Genomic DNA, 27,360 nt, shown 5'->3' on the forward strand with positions numbered 1-27,360 from the left:
TTTTTTTTTCAACATTTATTTATTTTTGGGACAGAGAGAGACAGAGCATGAACGGGGGAGGGGCAGAGAGAGAGGGAGACACAGAATCGGAAACAGGCTCCAGGCTCCGAGCCATCAGCCCAGAGCCTGACGCGGGGCTCGAACTCACGGACCGCGAGATCGTGACCTGGCTGAAGTCGGACGCTTAACCGACTGCGCCACCCAGGCGCCCCCCCTGTATTTATTCTTTAAAAAAATTTTTTTTTAGTAATCTCTACACCAAATATGGAGCTCGAACTCATGACCCCAAGATCAAGAGTCACATGCTCTTCCTACTGAGCCAGCCAGGTGCCCCTAATGCATTTAGTCTTAACAGAGAAGTCTGTGAAGCTTTAATCCAAGTTCTAAATAAAATATTTGGGATTTTGGTTTTGATAACAGCTATTCAATTCATATGACTGCAGTTAGACAAATGTGTGTTTCATAGCAAGGAATATTTTCTGCCTTTCTTTTCTTTATTTTTAGCTCTAAATATATGTGAAAATTTCTAGGATTCTTGTTTGAGAGAAATCTTATAGTTTAATCTAACTGGTGTCTGTTAAATATAGGGAGAACATATTACTTAAACCAGGATTCTTTTTGGAGTGAAAGGGAAACTGTTAATTATGCCAGGATGATAGGCTTAAACCAGAGTGGGGTCATATGTCTATCCTAATTATAGTGCCTTGAGACTATGGAATATGCAGTTAAATAATATGCAAAAAACCAAACTCATCAAAAAGAGATCAGATTTGTAGTTACCAGAGGCAGAGGTTGGGGGGAGGGGAAGATTAGTGAAGATGGTGAAAAGGTACAAACTTCCAGTTGTAAGATAAATAAGTACTTGGGATGTAATGTGCAATGTGATGACTACAGTTATCGTTGCTGTGTGGTATACACAAAAGTTGTTAGGAGAGTAGACACTGAGTGCTCTTCACGAGGAAAATAATTTTTTCTTTTTTTTTTTTTGTATCTATATGAGATGATGGATGGTTAAACTTACTGTGGTAATTATTCCACAATATGTGTAAGTCATAGTATGTTTTATACTTTAAACTTGTATAGTGCTATATGCCAATTATTTCTCAGTAAAACTGGACAAAAATAGTTGAACAACAATAACAACAACAAAAATATGTATGGACCCCTGTGGCCTCATAGAGCAAAGTAAAAGTGTGAGGTCAGGAAGGAAGGTAGTAGACAATAGCCTGGAAAGAGTCTCACTGCACTTGGCCAGAAGTCTGAATTTTATTTTGTTTCTTTTTGGAGTGGAACTGCGGCCTCTTATTTCCCCCTCATATTTTTTTTTCATTATATGAAGTTTATTGTCAAATTGGTTTCCGTACAACACCCACCCCCTCATATTTTTATACTTGTTCTTAACAGTTTCTCCTTGTCTCAATGTAGAGAGTTAAATTCATAGGACTTGCATTTGAAGAAGAAGGTGAGGAAAGTGCGAGAGTCAAAGATTGTGCTGTGACTGGTGTGTTATTCATGAAAACTGGAAATACAGAAGGAAGGGAGAGGCTTGGGAGGCTCTGAAACAATAATTTGTTATATTATTGAGTCACTGGGTTTGAGGGTCTACAGGCTATCCACGTAACAATAGCAAGTTAGCAACTAGAAGCAAAGATTTTAGCTCAGGAAAGATATCAGGCCTAAAGATATATATAAAGATATATACATACACACACACACACACACACATATATATATACATATATATATATGTATGTATATATATATATGTATGTATGTATGTATGTGTATATATATATATGTATGTATGTGTATATCTTCTGCATATATAGTTAACTGTTAAGTCTTTGGGAATGGACAAAGTCTTTCATTCATCCACTCATTCATCCTAAATTTAGCATTATGCTAGATGCTAGGAGTACAGTAATAAAGTAGACCCAATCTGTTTTCATAGACCTTGTGGTCCAGTGGGAGACACTTACAAGTATAGGGCCCCATAGGAGCACGTAAGAATTATACTGAAGCCAGACGAGTCAAGGAAGACTGAGTCCTTTAGGATGAATAAAACCCCATCAAAAGGTGGAAAGAAGTAAGGCTGGAGTGCATAGAAGGCATAGAGGGCACCATGTGAAAGTCCTGTGAGAGGGTGCCTGGCATGTGTGAGAAACTGAAAGAATGTGGACTGAGAAGAAAATATAGTTGAACATAGGGGTGCCCAGGTGGCTCAGTCGGTTAAGCATCTGACTCTTGATTTCGGCTCAGGTCATGATTTCACAGTTTATGAGTTTGAGCCTATGTCAGGTTCCACACTGACAATGTAGAGCCTGCTTGGAATTCTCTCTCTCTCTCTCTCTCTCTCTCTCTGCCCCACCCCCATTCATGCGCTCATGTGTGCTCTCTCTCTCTCAAAATAAATAAATAAACTTAAAAAAATAAAACATTAAAAGAAAGTTTAAAAAAATAGAGTTGAACAAAGAATTTTAATGAATGCTTTCCTTTAAGGGAGCAGAAGAAAAGGAATCATCAAAGGAGTCTGAGAGTGGAAATAAGCAGAGAATCAGGAGACAGTGTTGAGGGCAGAGAGTCAAGGAGAGGATAATCAACAATGTTAAAGTTGCAAAAGGAATCAAATATGATGAAGATTAAGGAGAGAAGCTATTGAATTGGTGTTCCTATGGTTGTCAGTGATCTTAGAGATCACTTTCACTGGCATGAAAACCAGACTTCAGTAGATTGAAGAGTGGAAAGGGAGTATGAAGATTTGTAGAGATGAGAAAGAAAGAAAGGCGGTAGGTTGTGGACAAAACAGTCAAGAAACTTATTTTACAATGGGAGAGACACCTCCCTTGAACACCTTTGTAGCATAAGGAAGAAGATAGAATCAATGGAAAAGTAAACTAAGGACAGTGCTAAGGACATAATCGATGTTGCAAGGTTCTGGGGAGAATGAGTCAAGACCACACATGAATGGTTTAGTCTTGGAGAGGAGTCTTCCTTTGAAACATCAGAGAAAGAAAAATATTTACAAGAAAGCTCTTGAGAAGAAAGTTGAGGGCATTCATACCAGAGTTTTTTCCCAGTTAAGTGTAAGATAAATCTTCTGAAAGTGAAGAAGTGTAAGGATAGAGTTGGGAGCTTTACAGAGGAAGGCAAAGCTTAAAAGTGGAGAGGTAAGATTTGATTAGAAATAAGCAAGAACTCACCAAGCTTTGTGATCACAGCTGAGGTTCTTTTTTTTTTCTTTTTAAGTCTATTTATAATGGATCCAGTTGTAGTTTTTATTGGGAGCTTGAGGATAAAGTTGGGAAAATGAATGAATGATTCAACTGACTTAGAATTGGGCCTTGATAAGACAGAAGATCAAGGTAGGAGGAATTAAGGATGTTTAAGAGTGTACTTGAAATGATGGGCAGTCTTCAGACCCAATTGTGGAAGAAAGTAAGAGAAACCAGGTGGTGCACAATTCATTTGAGGGATAGAAAGAAGCTGCATATTGGGCTGAAGGTAAAGATAACGTTTGGGAAGAGGTCTAAAAGGATGAAAAGCAATGATCAGAGAAGAAGTTGTGTTATTAATATAGTGAGTGGTGAAGTGAAGTGACACTCATTCTGAAGAAAATCACAAAGCAAAATTTCAGAAGGTAAAAGCCCAAGCCAATTTGATATAGTCACATACAACAATCTGGCTTTACCATGGCGTCATGCAATGTCCACCAAGGTATAATGATAGACAACATAAATAGCATTTAGAGTCTCTCTTGGGACTGTGGGTAGCAGCAAATCTTAAAAGACAAACAGAAAAAAAAAAGACAAGCAGAGTGAAAGCAAGACTGGGAGAGAAAGGGAAAAGAATAGATTCAGGTGTGCACCAGAAGGTGACTGTCCTTTCTCTTAGTGTTATTCTAGTCATCACCAACTTCTTTTGTGCTTTACCCACTTCACCGTTGTCATGTTTTTAAATAAAAGAAACCATACTAACTTCTACACAAAGAGTTTGGTATGTGGCATGTCAAATGTTTGTTTAAACTATACTTTCAATGTAGCTGACCTAGTGACTAAGCAGTTGCTTTATTTTTGCCATTAGATGCCATTGCTGCCCAAATAAAACCTGACCACTGGGTTTAAAAAATTTTTTTTAAATGTTTCTTATTTATTTTTGAGGGGGGGGCAAGGAGAGAGAGAGAGGGGGAGACACAGAATCTGAAACAGGCTCCAGGCTCTGAGCTGTCAGCACAGAGCCTGAAGTGGGGCTCAAATCCATGAACCATGAGATCATGACCTGAGCCTAAATCGGACACTTAACCGAATGAGCCACCCAGACACCTCCTAACCACTGTTTTTTAACTTAAGCCATTTGGGAAGTGAAATTTCCTCTCCTTTGAGGTAGATTTGCAATTATTGATGCAAATTCTAGAGACACTTTTCATGTTGTTAATTTTATCATTTTAGTCTTTAGTTTTTGAATTTGCCTTAGTATGACATTATTTTAATTAGTGCACTTTTAAAACCTGTAACTTACAAAATGTTTAAGAATAGATTTGAATCTGATACAAACCTAACTTGTTAGATTATTTAGATTTACAAGTCATTTTTCTGCAGCCTAAGTGTCCACCAACTGATGAATGGATGAAGAAGATATGGTGCATATTCACAATGAATATTACTTGACCATTAAAAAGAATGAAATCTTGCCATTTGCAACGATGTGGATGGAGCTAGAGAGTATTATGCTAAGTCAGTCAGTCAAAAATAAATACCTTATGATTTCACTCATATGAGGAATTTAAGAAACAAAACAAACAAGCATAGGGAAAAAAAAGAGAGGCACACTAAGAAACAGACTCATAACTATGGAGAACAAACTGGTGGTTACCAACGAGGAGGTGGGTGAGGGAATGGGTGAACTAAGTAATGAGGATTAAGGAGTGTACTTGTGATGAGCACTGGGTATTGAATGGAAGTGTTGAATCACTATATTGTACACCTGAAACTAATATTACACTGTATATTAAGTAACTGGAATTCAAATAAAAAGTTTAAAAAAATATTTAACTCCCAAGGTTAGAAAAAAATTATGTGTATGTAAAGCAAATTTCATTTTAAATATCATATAATCATTTGGTAGAGTACGGTTCAAGGGGCGCCTGGGTAGCTCAGTCGGTTAAGCGTCTGACTTCAGCTCAGGTCATGATCTCATGGTTTGTGGGTTTGAGCCCCGTGTCGGGCTCTGTGCTGACAGCTCAGAACCTGGAGCCTGCTTCAGCTTCTGTGTCTCCCTCTCTCTCTGCTCCTCCCCAACTAGCGCTCTGTCTGTCTCTGCCTCTCAAAAAAAAAAAAAAAAAAAAAAGAGTATGGTTCAAACTGGATTATTCTGCCCAATGGACTATGTACCTTTGTTTTAGGGAAGGAAGTTTCCAACACATGGATCGCCTAATTAAATAGAACATCCAAATGTCTCTTCAATATGCCCCTTCTCTCACATTTCACAGCACTTAGTAATAAAAAGAAGTTCCCTGTTGCTGTTCAAGTCTTATCTTTTTTTTAAAATTTTTTTATTTTAACGTTTATTTATTTTTGAGACAGAGACAGAGCATGAGCAGGGAAGGGGCAGAGAGAGAGAGGGAGATACAGAATCTGAAACAGGCTCCAGGCTCTGAGCTGCCAGCACAGAGCCCGACGCGGGGCTCCATCTCTTGAACCAAGAGATCATGACCTGAGCTGAAGTCGGACGCTCAACTGACTGAGCCACCCAGGCACCCCACAAGTCTCATCTTTTAATACTTCAAAAAGTTTAAAGTCTGCTCCATCTACTAACTTCCCCTCTCCTAAACCTCATTAATGCTGTCTAAAGATCTTTTAAGTTCTCTTTATGTTTTTATTAAGTTTCAGTGCATGATTCATGAAATTTCTCTGTACCTTTTTATCATATGAAGCTTTCTCAATATCCACACAGATAGCCCTAATAACATATATGCTGCCCAATAACTTATCCAGTTCCAGTGTCTATCTCCATTTCTCCTAAGTTAACTATGGGCTAGCCTTATGTTGGAATTCATCAGAATTTAGAACTACTTGTGCTTTAAATTTTTGAACTCTGAAAATTCCCCTTTCGGGTCATCATTTCACTTGAGGATACTAGTCTTCCATTCATCCATTTAGCAAATATTTATTGAGTGAGTGCCTTGTTATGTACTGATCTTTATAGTACTCCCTTTTAACTGCTCTCTACATGTCCTTCTCCCTTAGCTTCACTCTTTTTAGTAAGCTCTACTCCCAGAGAGGGGCTTGAACTCGTGACCCTGAGCCAGTCAGGCACCCCATTTATTCTAGTTCTTTGAGACTCTGCCCTGAATATTACATTACTATCTTGTAGTAGGCTTTATGGTAGATCATTTCAATTGTACCTCAACCTGCCTGCTCAATTTCGACCTTTCTTTCTTAGGCCCTTTTACTATTTCCTCTGACTTTATTGTTATTATGTTTTACAGTCAACATTTATTGATATTTACTTACATATTTATGCAATTCTATTCTCTATTCCATCCTGCTCTTACCTTTGTTTACTTTATGTGCATAGTACAGTTCTGCTGGTGATGGATTGTCTGCTTCTGTTTATTGGTTTGTGACATCTTTGTTTTCATTTTATCAGATATTTTTGCTGGGTACGAAATTACAGATTAGCAGTTATTTTTGCTTAGCACTTTAAAGACTCAAGGCTAGAGTCTATACCTGGTCTAGTCCTGCTCTTAGGGTGTTTTTAGACCGTAGGATATTTACACGGGCTTCCCCACTGGCAGGTCCTGAACTATAATACTTGTTCCCTCAGTAATGAGAAAGTTTCAAAAACTCCAGTTATAGGTAATTATAAAGACTTTGACTGTTAGTCTGTGTGAGATGAGAAGTCACTGAAGAGTTGAGAAGAGTGATAGGCAAAAGGACCTCTCTATTTGCTGTCATAAGAAAACACTAAGAAAGCAAAGAGGAACCTTTGAAGACCAGTTAAGAGGCTATTGCAAAAAGCAGGCAAGAGATGAAGGTGGCATATAATTCCTTATCTGGCTATTGAAATAATTTCCAAACTACCTCAAATCTTGTTCAAACTGTTCAAACTGTTTCTCTTTCCTGATGCCATAGTGATTTATTTCTAAGATTCATATCCAATAATGTCACCCCTCAGAGAGCCCTCATTATATATCTTTAGGTAAAATTGAAATTCCCTACCAAGGGACAAAAGGTCATATCCATGCCCTGGCTCCTGCCTCACTTTATAGTATCCTCTCTTATTCTACCTCTTTCCATTAGCCAGTGTTATCTCCTTGGAGTCTAGAATCTCTCCATAGGTTATAAAACCTCCCTAAGCCTTAATGCCTTGGCCCAGATTTTCCTTCTTCTTAAATCATCTTTCTCATCAATTCCCTTTTCTTGCCTGATTGACTCCAACTCATCTTTAAAGATTCAGCTGAAGGAGTAAGGATAAGACAAGCTTATCTTTTCTTGGAAAGGTTTCTAAACCTTTTCCTTTCCCATTCCAAGACATAAATGAGTCTTTTCTATGGATTTAGTGCAATTCAATAACATTTACGGCATCCACTCTCTGCCAAGAACGGTTTTAGGAATTGGAGAATGACAAAAGAACAAGCTATGGTATTTGCCCTCAAGGACCTCATTCTAGAAGAGATGATACATAATACATAACTGCATTATAGTGTGGTAGGTATAGCGGTAGAAAATGATCTTGGGAGGAGGGTGTGAGTGAAGGCTTCCTGGAGGAAGAAAAATACATGTTGGTGTTTAAAGAATAAGTCAGGGTTTATCAAGTGGACAAGGTGCGCACGGTAAGGTGAATATCCAAGATTGAAGGAACAATACATGCAATGGTGTGGAATGGCAAAACAACAAGGTTTAGGAAAATAACAGAAGAATTAGTATTTGAGTATGATGTTTAAGAGGTGATTAATGGGATGTGAGTTTGAAAAGAATGGACAGGCAGTCATTGATGTTCTTATTTGCAATGCGTACTTCTGTGGTAGTACTTACACTGTATTTCTTCTGCTGATTTTCATCTCCATGTCACCACCAGTGGGCTCCTTCAGAGCAGGTATTGGGTCTTAATCATTAATCTTCGCATACATAGCACCTATACAAGTGTCTAAGATGTTAGTAGATACTCAGTAAATGCTTGTTATTAATGTGGACCCTTTAACACTTTTAAAAGATTATTTTATGTAAGACTATTTATATTTGGTATTTGGTATGACTCTCTCTGTCTCTCTGTCTATATATCAATCTGTCTATCTGATCTACTGCCTGAGTGGAATCTGGACATTATCAGGTCCAAAAACTAAGTAAAAAATTAAATTAAGTGCAATTAATTTGACATTGTTAGTACAACTACATTTAAATCCGATATGCAGGGCATGACATATTCAGTATGTAACATTTAAAAAAATAAAATGTTAATAATTACTTCTGAGATGTAAATAGCTGTTATTTAGAGAAAAGACAAATGAGTAGAATGGAATAGACATTTATGCTTTTTCTAGGAAGCTAGAAATTCCATGTGTATCTTTCCATTCACTCTTACTTCCTTCTTGTATCTCTTCCACAGCATTCTGCACCAAATGGAGATATTTTTAGAGCAGAAAGGGGTAATTAGCAACAGTCTTAAGAAGTCTGCAACTCAGTTGGGTAGGGCAGGTAGTTTGTTGGGTCCCTATACTAGAAGACCAATAGCCAGTTTTTCAGTCCTTGTTTCTTGCCTCGTGTGTCCAAAAGGGCATTCCAAAACATTTTGGAAAGTAGCCCTAATGTGTTAGAAATATTGTGAACATAAGGGAAAAAGGAAGCATATAACCTGGAATCAATCATAATAATACAAAGTAGGAATCTGATAAAAAATATTAAATATCCAAATGATATACTCTTGTGTAAGATCCATGGCAAATTGATTAATTACCATTGAAGAAATAGGAAAAGGAAAGAGAAGCCTTTTGAATAAACAGATTGCTTTGACGTAAGTAGTTTTATGCATCTTTTCAAGAAAAAAAATCACTTGAGCTTGTGTCTCTTCTCTTACCTTTTTAAAATGCCTTTGCTGAGGAACCTGCTAACCATTATGGTTTCTCCCAACATCCTCTCATTTCTCTCCCTTCTCCCTTAGTATCTTTTTGCCACATACATTGCTCCTTCGGCCACTCTTGACATTGGACTCCAACAGGAAAAGAAAAAAGAAATTTATATGAGAATACAGCCACCATTTGAAGACCTTTTTGACACAGCAGAAGAATATATCCTTCTCCTCCTTCTTGAGCCCTGGACACAGATGGTAAAATTAGACCAAGTTGCTCTTAGAAAGGTATTGTGGCACTAAGAAACGGTGTGTGAACCGTTCATTTACTACAAAACTGATGATAAGCAGCATTATTAATTCACAAGAGAAAAACTGAAAAATGTCTTACATGGGCCAGGGACTCAGAGTTAAGATTTGGCAGTCTCAATATTAGAGCCGGGAAAGTATTTATTAACTTTATTTTTTGCCAGTTTCTCTATTGTGTCCTAATGAAAGACTAAAATCTTTGTCATTTTTTAGTTCTCCATACAAATATGTTGACAGAGAGAAATCTGAGTTTTGGTTTCCTGCGAACTAACAAAATATGCCATGATAACATTATTGGCTTTGTCCTTTCTTGCCATTTCTCTGCAGTGGCCTTAATTTTGATTAATGGAAAAAAACCCTTTAATTTTATACTGGATGAGTTATAGTAAATATTGCACCCATGGAAAATAGAAATGTTTCATATGTCCTGTGGAAAACACATTTTCTAACTTCAGTGTTGCTATTTTAAGATACCCCTAGATGTTCATCAGGTCAGACTGCTTGATTAGATAAAAATGTCAACACATCTTTTTCAATTCCAGCAGAGGTCATTTTAAATCTCAGTGCCTGAATATTTTCACCATTCTTATTGATGGGTGGAAGACATTTCTTTAAATATTTATTTTAAATCACAGATTACAACCATTCATAGGTATCTTTTATATTAAGTTGTGCATGTACCCTGTACATGAGGTCATTTCCAGTAGAACTCTGTTGCCCTCGTATTGCTATTCTTTGTTCATGTCTCAACAACTTTTTAGTCATATCTTCTACCAGAAAGAATAGGTTAGATAAATTAAGATAAAATTAATACCCAAACACCTCAGATAGAATTACCTTACTGGATTTGATTAAACAGTTCTATGGCTTACTAAATTCAATGACCAAAATAATTAAATTTTCATTCCTGATTTCTCTTTGCCCTGAAAACTTAGTGTTACATCTTTTCTACTACAAAATACATCTGTTATATTAGGAAAATTAGGGTATCATATGAAATTAAAAAAATGATCTCCTGTCTTTTTTATTTAAAAAATTTTTTTAAGTTTATTTATTTTGAGAGGAGAGAGAGAGAGAGAGAGAGCGAGCATACAAGCGGGGTAGAGGCAGACAGAAGGAGAGACAGAATCCCAAGCAGGCTCCGTACCATCAGTGCAGAGCCTGATGTGGGGCTCAAACTCACAAACTGTGAGATCATGACCTGAGCTGAGATTAAGAGTCAGACACTTGGGGCGCCTGGGAGGCTCAGTCAGTTGGGCAACCAACTTCACTCAAGTCATGATCTCACAAATTGTGAGTTCAAGCCCTGCGTTGGGCTCTGTGCTGACAGCTCAGAGCCTGGAGCCTGCTTCAGATTCTGTGTCTCCCTCTCTCTCTGCCCCTCCCCCACTCACGTTCTATCTCTCTCCTTCAAGAGTAAATAAACATTAAAAAAAAATTAAAACATTTTTGAAAAGAAAAAAAAGAGTCACACACTTAACTGACTGTGCCACCCAGGTGCCCCTCCAGTCATTATTTTAAATACAGTGTATGGTGTAAAGGAAAATGGACCTGAGATAAGTCCTGAGATGTTAAAAAAAAAAAAGATTTGGCATTAAAACTAACTTCGCTAAATCAAAAAGGTTTGGCATTGGTAATGATTCTTACAAAATGTGTGGGACAAACCATATACTTGTTTTTTTAAGTTGAGAGAGAGAGAGAGAGAGAGAGAGAGAGAGAGACAGCAAGCACGAGTCAGGGAGGGGTAGAGAGGGAGAGAGAGAGAATCCCAAGCAGGCTCTGCACTGTCAGCACAGAGCCCCATGTGGGGCATGAATCCACACACCGTGAGATCATGACCTGAACCGAAGTCAGACACTTAACCAACTGAGCCACCCAGGCACCCCTATACACTCTTTTTAATAAGAAATTACAAATGCCCTTAAATGCAGCCCAGAGGACGTCTGTAAAAGTCCATCTGACTGGATTGTGTAGGCTGTTTCCCAAAAAGGATAATCAAAGAGACTACCAAAACTAGCTATTAAATGTAGAAAATTCTCAGTCCGCCAAACTGCTTTTTCCCTGGAAGAGAGAAATGGAGAATGAGCTTGTTCTTCTGACGATATAAAACAGTGCAATGCACACTCTGTAGCATGAGACCTACTGTGAGTTTAATTTGATAAATGACTCTCCTCCTCTCTTGCTACAGTTAACAGAACCTTAGCTTGCAGATGAATAATGATGGAGTCTGGTCATTTCTTGTTCTACTGTGGATTATTTGGTCTCTAAACCTAGCAGTGCCTGCTTTCATGACTATTATCCTATTATAATGAATAGAAAATGGAAATGTGACCCAAAACGTGTGCAGTGTTTGTTAGTTCACGTAGGGTGACCAGAAAGGAGGAATGATCTCTGATGTCACTATATCATTACATAGAAATATTTTATCGCATGCATGAGAAGTCTGAATATGCTGTAGCTAATATTTTTATGTTGGTTTTCCTGCTTTTGCCTCCAAACTAATTTACTTTATTGGCAAGTGTATTCGTTTTTTAGCCCGCTGTTACTGGCAAATTGTGCATTCTTTCCGCACTTTTTCATAACGCACATTCTCTTGATGTTATGAGCTTTATTATTGTTTTATTAGGTGGAGCTGGTGGAAGAAACTAGACAGCTAGACTCCACATACTTCAGAAAGCTACAGGCTTTGCATAAAGAGACATTTTCCAAGAAAGCTGAGGTAAGACAGCTCTCTACTTAGAAAAAACAAACTTTTTATCCTGGAGAGGATTACCACTGTGTATATTGGCAGGGGGAGGGGGATAATATATTGAGGAGATCATGTACTGATCAAGTAAGGGATAGGCAGTTCCATTTTTCTGCTACTTCTTGGCCTAGCATGCTGCATTTGACAGGTGTCACTTTTTATTGACACATTTAACAGCAAAGCCAAAAGACAAAGCAGATGCCTGCCTTAGTTAAGAGCCTTCAAACCACATTATTCCTTTGAACATCTCTGATTGCTTTCTGTATAGCAGCAGCTCTATTTGTCAATTCAAAAAAAGAGTTAAATTGAGTTTTCTAAACAGAAAAGGAACTTTTGTGTGACAGCAATAGGGAAAATAATAAAGGAAAAAATATGGAAAGGATTTAGGGGCATCAGGAAAAAGATCATAGGACTGACTAGGATATTAAAGTGTTATTTTGATTTATAAATTTGCAACTTTTGGATTACCTACATAATCCTTTCAGATCCTGAAAGTCGTAAAATTAAATGTGTGTATCTACATAAAGGTGACAGTTATATTTATTGATGTGAAAAATGCCTAGGGCACATTATTATATAAAAATATAAGGAAAAAAACACTGGTATCATATAATCCTATTTATGTAAAATTATATATTTTCTCATGTATACATATATACGAAGAGAGGTATCTGGAAATATCTGAGACATCACCAAAATATTACAGATGGTTAGCTCTGAACAATAAAGTTTCAAGTGATATTTTAACTTTCTCTCTTGTACCTGTCTGCAATTTTTACTCCTTTACAATAAAATTTTACACAAATAATAAAGTGGACTTTTAAATGTAACCTTTATGATAGTTGCCTTTTTAACACATAAATTCTTTATTTGAAAAACTACGAATTCATATCTTGGAAAGGCTACGTAAAAATCCAAAAAGACAGCACATTTTGTTATTATTTTAAAGTTTATGAATGAAAAAGTTCATGAGGTTGTATTTTAAGTTTGTATTTTAAACTTTGTGAATTGAAACGTAGCATTTTCATTGTATTTTAAGTTGCATTTTAAACTTTATGAACTAAAATGTATAATACTTCCCATAATCCTTCTCTTCATTGGTAATTGACTTTTTAAATATTGGTAGTTTCTCTAATGGTCTGATGCTTTTCAAAAATAAACAGAGGGGTAAATGAATTATATAAGGAGAGGAAAGGTTTTTGAAAGAATAAGCTTCTCTAGCTCTTTGCCCTTATATAGAGCTTATAAATTGCAAAACATAAGGTTTTAAAAATGCCTAATAATTAACTTTTATATGAAAAGGTTACATTTAAAGAACATACTATTGGGGCACCTGGGTGGCTCAGTCGGTTAAGCATCTGACTTCAGCCCAGGTCATGATTCTGCACTTCGTTGGTTCAAGCCCTGTGTCAGGCTCTGTGCTTACAGCTCAGAGCCTGGAGCCTGCTTCAGATTCTGTATCTCTCTCTCTCCTTGCCCCTCCCCTGCTTGCACTGTGTCTCTCTGTCTCCCGAAAATAAATAAATATTAAAAATTTTAAAGAACGTACTATTAGAAAAATATTTTGCATTACTCTATAACTTTCAAAATTGTTATAAATAAAAGAACACTTTATGTTCATAATGCATTGTTAAGAAAAAGAACCAAGTTGCAAAACTATACATACTTGTTTAGTCCTGTCTTCATTTTTAATAAACCACGTGTGTATGCAAAGAAGACTAGAAGATTTGTATTTACAAATGTTAATGATTGTTATCTCTGAATGGTAGTATTATATATGCTTTTTGTTTTCTTATTACAAATGATGTATTACTCTTATACTAACAAAAATAAAAAAATTAACATTTTATAAGCAAATATATAGTAAATGTTTTCTAAATGTTCCTGAAAAGAAGAGAATGGAAGAGAAAGGAACAGGATAGAATTTGATGGGAGTTACAGCCAGATTCTAGATTCTTTATCTAGTTTTACTATTGAATTGTTAGATGGTGTTGGCCTAATAGTTCATTTTTATTTCAGTTTCTCTTTTTAAATTTGGAAAATAATTTGTTGTATTTAGGAGATTTTTTAATGAAAAGTGTTATTTCACTAGGACACTACGTGTGAAGTTGGAACTGGTATTTCACCACTTCCTGATGTGTCTAAAAAAACAGAATACTGGAATAATGTTCCTGAAGAATATAGGCACTTCAGTTTCAATGATCTGCTTAACAACAAACTGGAGTTTGAACATTTCCGTCAGTTTCTTGAGGCTCATTCTTCAAGGTAAGGAAAATAACCATTTAGAAATGTATTTCTCTCTTAAAACACTGTTTTTCTAAGCTACTTACTTTTTTTTTTTTAATTTTTTTTTTCTACGTTTTTTATTTATTTTTGGGACAGAGAGAGACAGAGCATGAACGGGGGAGGGGCAGAGAGAGAGGGAGACACAGAATCGGAAACAGGCTCCAGGCTCCGAGCCATCAGCCCAGAGCCTGACGCGGGGCTCGAACTCACAGACCGCGAGATCGTGACCTGGCTGAAGTCGGACGCTTAACCGACTGCGCCACCCAGGCACCCCTCTAAGCTACTTACTTTGATTCAACATATAAAAGTGATTTGGTGCTAGATTTCATCCATGACAGTAGTAATGGCATACCTATCTGAAATCTGTATCGGTAACTTTTTGTTGGGGAGTGCATTTTGATAATAGCAACCTCCCAAATATTATTTTAAGATTTTGTTAATAGTTTTAGCTTTGGATAAATTAAGACACCACTATGTTTAATTCTGTCACTTTTCTACTGTTTCTTTCTTTTGCATTTTTCTAGACAGGTGCTTTAACTAGTATTTCTGAAAAAGTGTCTCTTTCATATTTTCATATTTTTCTAAGCTACTGAAATTACTGTAAAACTTTGTAATTTTATTGGCTGATACATAAACATTGTAGTTTTGCACAAAATCTTGGAAACTTATGACATATTTATCTACTATAAACTGAAATATTCATCATATATTTTTCCAGTAATTTTCTCCCAAGAGAAAGTGTTTACACCTGGGAGCCAAATTTCACATATATAGTTTCCCTTCTTAATGATGAGAATTGTTCTAAATTTAGCATGTTGCCAAATAGACACACATTGGGTGGAGATTTTCTTAGGTTAGATATAAACAATACTGGTCCATCACTAATGGAGGAACTCTGAGACCCTACCCATAACGATGGTAGATGATTTTCTGATCCCAGTACACCTGTGTTCATTCATATATTTAGCTAAGATGAGACATGGTAACACTGAACTCATTAGTTTCATGATCTACTTGGTTCTGCTAACTAGTCAAGACAATCACATTCTAAGTTCTGTCAAAACAAAAACTTGTTTGGTGGTTAGTAAAATTGAGAGGAAAAATAAAAGAAGGGCTGTGCTTTGGTTTTGTTTTCATTTTAGTGTGGACCTTATGTGCTGGACAGACATTGAGCAGTTCCGAAGAATAATTTACAGAGACCGAAAGCAAAGGGAAGCAAAATCTATATATATTAAAGACAAATACCTTAATAAAAAATATTTCTTTGGCCCCCAAAGTCCAGCTTCTCTATATCAGCAGGACCAGGTATCAACATGTAAACATATTTCTTTGTTGAAGTATGAAAACCAATGATTTCTTTTTGCCAACAACCTAAAATTCATTGTTTTTGTCTTTTGCTTTTATGATTTATATGTTAGACAGTTTGGATATCTTACTTTTTAAGTTATTTATAATTATCTAAAAATTAAATGCCTTTAAAATGCACTCAAGCGTTATATGCTGTAAAAACTGTGTTATTTTAAAAAATAATTATAGAAGAAAAATAACTTATTCATCCACTCATCCGTTCATTCAGATATGAGTGCCTATGATATATGGTGTCATTATTTACTATATTATTATTGTAATCCTTGCTACATGTCATTAGCATACTATATGGTAAAATGTCAGATTGGGATTCAGCAGTGGCACTGAGTATCCATGAAATGTGGCTCAAGTTTTATGCTTTTGAAATGTAAAGAATTAAGTGTTACAATTAATTTGAAGTTTGGTACTACGTTACTACCTAGAGATCAAATGTATAGCATTTGATATCTTTATTTTGGTAATTTAAAAGGATGCATATCCTAATGGTGTATATTTATGAAATACAAATCTCAGATTAATGCTAAATTCAGTAAATGTCATAAAAATTCAGAAGTGTTCATGGTAGGGCATACCAGATTAAAAAGCTAGATCCTATGGGGCGGGGAGGTGGTGGGTGGGGGGGAAATAAGCAAACGTTTTGGGGAATAAGGGGAGAAGGCAATCTGAAATTAATCAACCTTGACAAAAATGCCTTGCCATTAGTTCCCTGAGATACAAATCTGGGATACGTTAGCAAAAGTAGCTGGGTATCTCAAGCACAAGTATGAAATAAACACATGGAGGCATTTATTTTCTGTTTGGCTTGTGCTACATTGTGTGAGGTTTCGTGGTATCTGATGCTACTGTGTGAACCTTCCATAGGATAAGATGCTGAGCATTTAAAATTCAGTGGAGAAGTTATCCATTGCCATCATAGCAAATGACTGTGTTGACTACAGAAGAGTTTCCCCAGTGACCTTTCTTCCTCATCTTTGGCTTTACTTTTATTTTTATTTACTTATTTTCTACTTAAGGATATCCACATCACATTACATTCTGCGTAGGTCTTGCCAGTCCTAATTTCGGCTGGGTGGCCAAGTTTGCTCTTTGATTAGCAAAGTAGTCTTTTCTCTTTTTCTTTTTTCTTCCTTTTATTTATTTATTTATTTTTTTAAATTTTTTTTTAACGTTTATCTATTTTTGAGACAGAGAGAGACAGAGCGTGAACAGGGGAGGGGCAGAGAGAGAGGGAGACACAGAATCGGAAGCAGGCTCCAGGCTCTGAGCCATCAGCCCAGAGCCCGACGCAGGGCTCGAACTCACGGACCGTGAGATCGTGACCTGAGTTGAAGTTGGACGCTTAACCGACTGAGCCACCCAGGCGCCCCTTTTCTTCCTTTTTTATATAGAATCATTATTACTAAAAGATGTCCAAGAGGGTTTCTCTTTTGTTTTTATGTTAAAAATTATCTTTGTTAGTAGGATTTGATGGGTTTTATTAATCGAAAGGGAACTAAGAAGAAGGTAATTTTTCCATTGAGGGGTCCAGAAGGTTTGAGGGCTGTGTACACAGAAACAGGTAGAAAAAAGAATGATTTATAGCAGAAAATGGCCATTCATAGCTTGTTGAAACCAGTACTTATGCAGAAGGAAGATTTGGGCCACAAAAGAAATTGTGTTTTGTAATAGGTGCTACCTGTGCAGGTCAGAGACTGTTGTCTGTATAACCTGGTCTTTCTCTCCTTCCTGCTGCCTCTGTCTTCCTCTTTGAAGTTGTTGGGGGCAGCCCTGCATTGCTACCACCACCATCTCCAATCCAACGTTTGTTTGTACATGTTGATAATATCTGAGCCAAGGTTGTCTCCTAACTAATTCATGCCCCATTTTCCTCATGCACGAAAGAGAATGTTTTCTCAAATCAGTCAATTTGACCAGAATTACAGATTCATAGATTATTAGACCTGGAAGAGCACTTACAAAACTCATTGACTAATAAATACCCTCATTTCACCTTTGAAGATACTGAGGCCGTGGAGAAAACGTGGCATTGCTTGTGGTCATACAGGATAAAAATCCCACTCCTGTGTTCTCTGAAATATATCGTGAACAAAATCAGACATCTAAAAGAACTGTCACACAAACCACAATTTTCTGTTTGATGTTAGGGGAGTTGTCAGTCTTTACTGTACCTGGTATAGCCAGGAGATAACTTACGGAAAATGAAAATGGTGCTGTCGGCTGCTCGGCAGCTGGTTTGGGGGTGGATGGATAAATTAATGACTGTTAGTATTTCTTCACTAAAACAGAAGTTTGCAGTTTCTGTTTCATTTTTATCTTCCTAGATAATGAATTTAAGTGGTGGCTGGGGAAAGATGCTCCATGAGCAGCTCGATGCACCTGTTCTAATTGAAATTCAGAAGCATGTCCTAAATAAGCTAGAAAATGTGTGGTTGCCATTATTTCTTGCAAGTGAACAGTTTGCAGCACGTCAGAAGATAAAGGTATATCAGTGAGTGTAATCTCTGGGTAGTAATTAACAGTACCTCTAAAAACATCAAATGTGTATACCTGTCAACCCAGCCATTGTACTTCAATGCCATAGTGGTTAAGAGCATAGAGTTGGCCTTCCTAAGTTTTTGCCTCAACCCTATGACATGTTCATTGTACAACTTTAAGGTTTGCTTTTATAAGTATGTTTTTTCTATTCTATTCTATTCTATTCTATTCTATTCTATTCTCTCCTATTCTAATTTTAAGTAATCTCTACACCCAGGGTGGGGCTCGAACTCACGACCATCAGATCAAGAGTCCCATCCATGCTGTACTGACTAGGTCAGCCAGGCGCCCCTACAACTTTAAGTTTTATAATCATAGTTTTCTCATGTGAAAGATAATTAGGGTTAATAAGAGTAATTGCTTCATGAGATAGTTGTGAAGATGAAATAATTATGTTTAGTTTCTTAGCATGGTACCTGGCACACAGCAAACACTCAGATATTACTTATTAATATAGTTATTTTATATTATTAAGTCCTCATATAAATGGGCAAGGATATACAAGGGGGAAATAAATAAATAAATTATGATAATTCTGTACTATGCAGATTTCTATATAAAATGGGAGTATAAAAATGAGATTTCCACATGTACTGATATGATAGACGTTATTTACTGAGTGAAATAAGATGCAGAACAGAACATAGAAGATGATCCATTACATGTACTTATATCTCTGTGTCTGTCTATTTATGTATTCCCTTTTCTTTCTTTTTATTTATCTATCTACCTACCTATCTACCTATATTTGTGTTTATGAAAAAAGATCTAAAAGGATCTGCCTTCTGGGAATGGGTTTGGGGAAGAAGAAGGTTTTTACTTCTTACTTTGTAAAGTGGGATGTTTTTTGTTTTTGTTTTTGCTTTATTTTTACTTTATAAAAAGCACATGTTACTTTGATTATTTAAATTGTCATCACACCTAAAACAGGCAAACCTGATCTTTATAAATTAACACAGGGGCAGAACATGTAATTTTGGACTATAGTATGTAAAGCGCATACCATTAGTATTGATCAGGAGGAATCTTAAAAAACTGCCCTTGCGACGCCTGGGTGGCTCAGTCGGTTGAGCATTCGACTCTTGGTGTCAACTCAGGTCATGATCTTGTGGTCGTGGGATCCAGCCCCATGTGGGGCTCCATGCTGAACATGGAGCCTACTTGTGATTCTCTCCATCTCTCTTTCTCTCATCTGTCTCCCCCGCTCTCAAAATAAATAAGTAAACATTAAAAAAAAACTGCCTTCTATATTCAGTTTTTCAAACACTTTGAGCCTTACTTATCGGGAAATACCCTCAGTCTTCTGAGCACCTTAAGTTATGGAAAACGCAATACAGCTGGGAATATAGAATTTATAGTATGAAGAAGAGCTGTCTTGTTTTAGGCAAAAAGTTCCTGGAAATAAGCTTTGGGACAACTCAAATTTCCTCATTTCTTTCCTTCAGGCTCTGGCTCACTAGTATTATTTACCACATTTTCTATGTTTGCCATAATAACTTTATTGTAACTTGTAGCCATTTCCTGACTTAGCATTCTTTGGGTGGCCAGCAACATAAACTGATTCCGGCAACCTTACGCCAAAGACAAAAGAGAAGGGAGAAAATTTATTATAAAATAGTGCTGGAACATCTCACACACTGAGGGGAAGAGTTGGCACCCAAGCTCTAGAAAGTCCAGGGGCCAGGACAGCCCTGGAAACCCAGCGAAAGTTCCCGGACAGCTGTGGCTATAAAAAAGACTCAGTAGTCATGATCCAAGACCTGGTCTCTCTAGGTCAGTGCCTGGATCTATCCGCTGTGGACAGGGAGGTAGATTCACATAGCACAGATTTGGCGGGAGTGGTTCCCAGGGGAAAATATTGTGAACAGGCAATAACCTCAAGAAATATCTACTATATTTCCTCTGTGTCTTGAATAACTTTTGTGTTCTAAAATTAGTTGTGGCTAGAAAAATAGCACCAAAATCTGAGAAGTCCTCATTATCTCTCCAGCTTCAATTTCCATGTAACCCAAAGTGAAACTTCTATTTGCATTTGGGGCAATACACTAAGGTATTATTATCTTCACTTTGCAGGTGGGAAACTGTTCAGAGAATTTGAGTGACTTGCCCAGGCACTTAGGAAGGGCTTCCATTGCTAAATCAGGTCCTCTTTCCCCTAAACTGCACTATCTCTTATCCATGCTGACCTTTACCTCATTTTTAAAAGTTATTAAATTAGTAAATGATGACAAAAATGCAGGCACTCTGGATAAGTGCAAAAAAATAAATGGTTTTGCTTCTAGGTACAGATGAGGGATGTAGCTGAGGAGCTCTTACTACAGAAGCATGAAAGGAAAATCGGGGTCTGGAAGGCAAGTAGTGTGTGTTATATTCTTCCTCTTGCAACTTCTGCTCTGTCAAAGAATTATTTCTACCCCTCCCCACATACACGTATTAAAAGAGACCCTCATCATAGACCCTGCTTTCTAAGCCACCAACTGACCACCGACACATTTAATTGGCTGATGGATTCTGGGAGAAAGTGTGATTCTACCAGCGCTGCCTTCTTAAAGCCCTCTTGAACTGCTAAGCCCTAGAAGCATGCTTTAAATATTGGATGGTAAATGTGTATTTTTGTTTATCTTGCTTGTGATGGATTTATTGAGACAAGCTGTTCGTTCTAGCCTATGATAGTTTATTTATTACTGAGACTGGATTACACAAAAAGAATGAGGTGATGTGTGCAGCAGAATTACCAAGTTAAATTATCTTATATTATGCTCTTTGTTGGAAACTACAGTTTGGCTTTAAAAGAATTAAGATAACTGTCATTTTGGTGATTATTTAAACGACTATGCTATGATACCTTACTAGAAAGTGCCTATTTTGTCTCTCAACAAGCATGATAAACAGTCTTCTTTTTGAGCTTACGAATTTATGTGTACTCATTCTTCCTCAGATCTTGCTGGAATGTGGGACTAGACCCAGGTGACCCCCTACAAACTAACTAACATAAAATTTTATTTGACTATTAGAGGATTATATGTATCTGTTAGGATGCTCTTTTTCTGTATTTTCCTCTTAAAAGGAAATGAACCATTCTTATGTTTGTCTTTTGCTATATTTTTCTAATTGAAATACTGAGTAGAATGGGCTTATATTTCATATTGTGCATTATATATTTTGTTATTTTCTGCTTAGTTAAATTACAGGTTTTAGTTAAATTACTTAAGTTTTAGTATCTTAAGAAGCAGGTCTTAAAACATTATTTGCTGAGTGGGTTTTAAATAAACATCCCAGTCTAATACATAATTGTTCCTATTTATAGGGCTGTAATTTTAATACGGAACATATGCTGAGGGTCTTAACTTTTTGACCAGAGAACATGACATGTGCCTCACTAAAACAGTGTTAGACATCTAATCGCTCTATCTGGGTTAAGGCACTGCCATTCTAGACTGCCTGGTGTTGTCTTTACTTTTCAGTTTCCAATTCAGATGTCATCCTCAAGACCCTTCTGCAAAGCTTTTGCTACTCCAGGCAGAATTAGTTACTCCTTTTGTGTTCCCATAGTGCCTTTTACATAACTCTCTTAAACACATTGATGGTCACATATGATTTGTTTCAAGAAACGTATTTTATGCCTAGCCAATAATGGATATTTATCATGGTGCTTTGACTGATTGTTACTATAATTCCTAAATTCATTTAAAACATTGTTGGGATGATGCTTCTTTGGACGGTTGTAGGCTAAACTCAGATTTAGGGAATGTTAATAAAACTTATCCAGTAAAGTAATTACTATTCAGTAAATTCAGTAAAATCTATGTCTTATGTTTTTTAATCTGAGAGGCTAAAGAGGAATGGATATGTGATCTAAAATGGCCAAAATTTTAAAAGTAGACATCTTGTATTTCAAAATTGTGAAGATATAAACTAAGTATTACCTTTAAGCATTACTAAAACACTATGGGTCCTTCTGGCTTTTTTGTTATGTAAAGTAAATCCTCAGAGGAAGTTTATTATTAAAAATAATGTATTAATGATGATTTCTTCTATTATGAAGTATTAATAACAATTTTATTAAAATAATACAAAGATGTGTCACCTGAAAACATTATTTTTTTCTAAATAGGAGCTCCACAACTAATTTCCTGCTTAAATTAACAGGATTTGGTAATTTTTTTTAAAGATGTGAAAAAATATCTTAAATGTTCAAGTGCTCTTACTCCTTAAAAGGCAGGAGAGTTATATATTAATACATAACATATATATTACATATATTGTACATTATGTACTATATATCTGATATATATATGTAATTACAAAATACATAATAATGTAACAATATATATCATAACATTATGATTATATTTTTCTGTTTAAGTGCAGAACTCACACAGTGCACTAAAGTGTAGTTCTTCACCTTAGTCCCAAAATGTAATGACATCCTTAATCAATGTAGTTATATGTTCTGAATCATCCAATCATTTATTTTTCTCTCCACCTCTAAAAACCTGATGCCATAAGAATATAAAGGAGAGAAAAGGGAGAACAGAGGGGTTAAGGTTGCCAAATTCTATTGTATCCTTGCCATAAATTTCAACAACCCAAAGTAAAGGAGGTTGAATTTGGTAATGTTTAGCCTAATAAATGACTTTATTATTGCTTTTTAGAACACAGCTAATTTTCTGTATTTTCTGTTACGGACAGCCTGTGGAGAGTAAATGGATATCTTCATCTTGTGAAATCCTGGCTTTTCGTAAAGCGTTATTGAATCCAGTTACTGCAAGACAGTTTCAACGGTTTGTGGCTCTAAAAGGAGATTTATTGGAAAATGGGGTACTCTTTTGGCAAGAAGTACAAAAATATAAGGTATTATATTGGAAGCTGGAGAAAACCACCTCTTTTTGTGGAGGAAATGCATTAACACACCAGATTCTTAATTGTAACTATATGGACAAGATTTGTATTAAGATATTCCAATTTTGTCATCTTCATACCAATATGTAAATGTTGAGGTATTTATTGTTCTATGTTAGATACATTTATTATTACACGGTGAAGAGTAAGCATGAGCCCTGAAATGATAGAATTAGATTTTTCAAGGTATTCACAGATATTATGACTTAATGAGAACCTTTCTGAAAAGAGTTTTAATTACATTTTTGCATAGCATTTCTCTATAAATGTACTATAGACATTTTTTCCTGAAGATATCCGTATTCAGTACTTGAACCAAGACCTCTTTCCCAGAATTTCTCCCAACCATATTTCCAGCAATGGTAATCAAAGATAGCGGATTATTGATAAATAAACCAACAGAGATGAGAGGAGCTTTTCTATTAGCAAGAATGGCCACAGAGCGCTTGGACGGCTCAGTTGGTTGAGTGTCAGAATCTTGATTTTGGCTCAGGTCATGATCTCATGGTCATGGAATTGAGCCCTACCTCAGGCTCCACGCTGGACTTGGAGTCTACTTAGTGTTCTCTCCCTTCCTCTTCTTCTACCTCTTCCCTGCTTATGTGTGTGCACTCTCTCTCTCTCTCTCTCAAAGAATAAAAAATAAAAATAAATAAGAAAGAATGGCCACATTCTAAACAAAACAAAAACAAATAAGTCAAAGAACAAGTGGTTAGGCACTTGTTTTTTAGGTTTAAGTGTTCATTGAAATCATATTGAATCTTTGCATTAAAGAAAGGAAAGGACTTTCTAGGTATTTAATCTACACTTGAATATAGGAATGTTGTTTAGAAATACTTAAGAAGAGGCATCCAGACTCTGCCTAAATGCTCCCCTGGGTAACAGATTCATTTCTGGGCAAGTAGCCTATTTTATCCCATTATAAAAGTAGAGAATAAAAATAAAACTGGAATTCAAGAGGATAATACTTTCAATTGGTCTTATAATCTAAGTATGAATTATGTAATACAAATATTCTGCAGCATTTATATTCTATATAGTTAGCAATTTCTCAATAAAGTCTATCTCCAAACTTTCTCCAACATGTCGTGAAACTCTTTTCTACCCTTTTCTGTTATGAACAGTTTTTGTACTCTTCTCACGTTAGAAATTTTCTCAGAAAAAATATTTTGAGATAAGTTTTTTCAAAGTCTGTCACAAGATAAGCAATATTAAAATAATTTTTTTTAATTAGGAGGTAGAGCCTGTTTTCCAGAAAAGGCAGCTATTGTGAGTGGGCAGAATTATTTTTAAGCTAATAAGAATATGAATAAGCCCAACCCTGCTAGGACAGAGGTAATACAATAAACTTTGCAAGAAAGGCATTTTAAGAAACCACACTCATAGAAAGTCAACCCTTAGTTGTGTGACCGCTTCTTCTTCAAAGCTGTCCTTGGTCTTCATTTAAATATATTTTTTTGTGGTATAGAATGGAGGACATACAGTTCTAGGTAGCTATTAAAAATCATGCTATAGGAGGGAATTTGTTCATTCAGTAAGCATTTATTAAGTACCTAGTATGCCAGCCATTAAGCTAAATAGTAGGAATAAAAAGTAAATACAATACATTGCTTTCCCTCAAGGAGGGGGACATCCATGAAAACAAATAACATGAAAGAGTATTGATTATGATCCATATTCTAACTAGGTATAGTTTTGGCGCTGAGAGGGAATGATGCAGGGAGGGTAGTAGGTCAAGCAAATCTTAGCAGAAGCGATAATATTTGAACTGGGTCTTGAGAGAATTTGCAAGGTGGAAAGCTTTACACCTGGCAAAATCTTACTGAACTCACTTTTATATAGCTTACTCTTATTAAGTGCTTGCTATCTGGCACATGTTATCTTAATTCTTTTCGTGTAACAACTAATTTATTCTTTATAAGAATCCTAGTAGGTCAAAGCTGTTATTCTTGCCATTTAATAGATGAAGAAGCTGAGGCACAGAAGGGTTAAGAAACTTCTGACATCACGCAGCTAATTAAGTGGTAGAGCTTGAGTTTGAACGAAGGCATTCTATTGCTAAAGTTTATGCCCTTAACCACTAAGTTATGTTCCCTGCCCCCAGCAAAGATTGTGGTAATATGCTAAGAGATAAAGATCTGGGTTCTTTCCATATTTTCGCAATTCAGAACAATGATTAATCAGTGTTCTTAAGCACTGTTCTGAATTGTGAATATTTGGGAAGAACCTAGATACTCTGCAGCCATTAAAAATCATGCTGTAGGAGAATAATCAATGATGGGAAAGGATATTTTTTTTAAAAAACCTAGTTACTATAAAACACCATACTTTAATCTAAAGTGTGTGTGTACATGTATGTGCGTGTGTGTGTGTATGTGTATGTGTGTGTCCATAGAAAAAAACTGGAAGAGTATATTCATCCAGCAAATACTTTTTGAACATCTACCAAGGGCCATGAAAAATCCTGAGGATGCAACCATCATCAAAATAGTCTTCCCTCTTAGAGCTTACCCTGTCATGGGAGGGACAGATGAGCGGTAGACAAGGCAGTTGTAAGACTGTGACTAGGGCAGTGGTGATGGAAGCTCAGGGGGTAATGGGAGTACCTAAGATAGACATCTCTCCTGAACTGAGGGAGTCACCAAAAGCCTTCTAGAGGAAACTCTGTTTAAACTGAGCCCTTATGCTGCTGTTAGTGCACAGCCCGCTTTGGATCCTCTCTCCGCCTTTCTCTCTGCCCCTCCCCTGCTTTCTCTCTCTCAAAAATAAATAAACATTTAAAAAAATAAAAATAAACTGGGACCTTAATGATAGGTAACGTTAACTGAGCTAATGGCATAGTAAGGCAGAACAATTAGAAAAAAAAAATCAATTCTGATTTTTGTCCCTTCACCCTCAAAATGAAAACTCCAAAAACTTATTCCATAATTATAAATGAGGCTTACCAAATAATTATATATGATAATCTCACTAGTAATGGGAAAAAATACACATTTGGTAACACATCTAACATATGTTGTATAAATAGGCATTTTCTGAGGGGGGGTTCTAAATTGAGTTAAAAATGCTAACTGTTGTCTTAATGTAACATTTATATCAAGCTTTTTCCACATATAACTTATGTAGGATTTTATATGGCCGGCACTTAAATTCTTCTTTCTTTAATAGTGCCCATAAGATAGTGATTACAATGCCCATCATACAGTGAGTACTTAATAAGTGTTAGCTCATTTCTGGCCTAGAATTACAAGTTTCCAAATTTGTTTGCTTTCTTGTGATTTGGAGAACAATGTCTTTGACAGAGAAATGCCATAAACTCAACCTAAGCTACCTCTTTATTTTAAAAAATGATAGCCCTGCATTTGTCACATAAAACTGGGCCTTTTAAATGTATGGTCCCTATTTTTGAGTTCTTTGGGTATAAGGAAGATAATTTAATAGGTTAACTATAAAAGTATAAATACTAAAAGATACATAATGGCGCACCTGTCACTGCCAACATCCTGCTTATATTGCCCTTTTTGCTTTAAAATTTTTTAAAATTTATTTTAATTAATTAATTATATTTATTTTTATTTAAATTCAAGTTAGTTAACATATAGTGTAATAACGATTTCGGGAATAGAATTTAGTGATTCATTACTTACATGTAACACCCAGTGCTCATCCCAGCAAATGCCCTCCTTAATACCCATCACCCATTTAGCCCATCCCCCTACCCCACACCCCTCCAGCAACCCTCAATTTGTTCTCTGTATTTAAGAGTCTCTTAATGGTTTGCCTCCCTCTCTGTTTTTATCTTATTTTTCCTTCCCTTCCCCAATGTTCATCTGTTGTGTTTCTTACATTCCACATATGAGTGAAATCATATGGTATTTGTCTTTTTCTGACTTATTTAGCTTAGCATAATACACTCTAGTTCTATCCACGTTGTGGCAAATGGCAAGATTTCATTCTTTTGATTGCCAAGTAGTATTCCAGTGTGTGTGTGTGTGTGTGTGTGTGTGTGTGTGTGTGTGTGTAATGTGTAATATCTTCTTTATCCATTCATTAGTTGACAGACAGTTTGGCTACTGATGATAGCACTGCTGTAAGCATTGGGGCACATGTGCCCCTTTGAATCAGCATTTTTGTATCCTTTGGATAAGTAC

General features: G+C 36.2%; 1 protein-coding gene across 5 annotated transcripts in view; it reads left to right on the top strand.

Annotated features, from left to right (window-relative positions):
- The window catches only part of RGS22 (regulator of G protein signaling 22), a 135,340-nt gene that overhangs the window by 96,944 nt on the left and 11,036 nt on the right, over positions 1-27,360 (top strand). For all 5 annotated transcript variants that reach the window (XR_007458582.1, XR_007458583.1, XM_049633582.1 and 2 more), the window contains 7 exons: positions 9,157-9,351; positions 11,999-12,091; positions 14,211-14,383; positions 15,547-15,709; positions 18,094-18,252; positions 20,590-20,658; positions 23,000-23,161. Coding sequence is in view for 3 of the 5 variants with exons in the window: in XM_049633582.1 (XP_049489539.1) it covers positions 9,157-9,351; positions 11,999-12,091; positions 14,211-14,383; positions 15,547-15,709; positions 18,094-18,252; positions 20,590-20,658; positions 23,000-23,161 (1,014 nt within the window). In the remaining 2 variants the exon portion in view is untranslated. The remainder of the gene's footprint in view (positions 1-9,156; positions 9,352-11,998; positions 12,092-14,210; positions 14,384-15,546; positions 15,710-18,093; positions 18,253-20,589; positions 20,659-22,999; positions 23,162-27,360) is intronic.

The sequence above is a fragment of the Panthera uncia genome, chromosome F2 (genome assembly GCF_023721935.1).
Source record: "Panthera uncia isolate 11264 chromosome F2, Puncia_PCG_1.0, whole genome shotgun sequence".
NCBI classification, from domain to species: domain Eukaryota; kingdom Metazoa; phylum Chordata; class Mammalia; order Carnivora; family Felidae; genus Panthera; species Panthera uncia.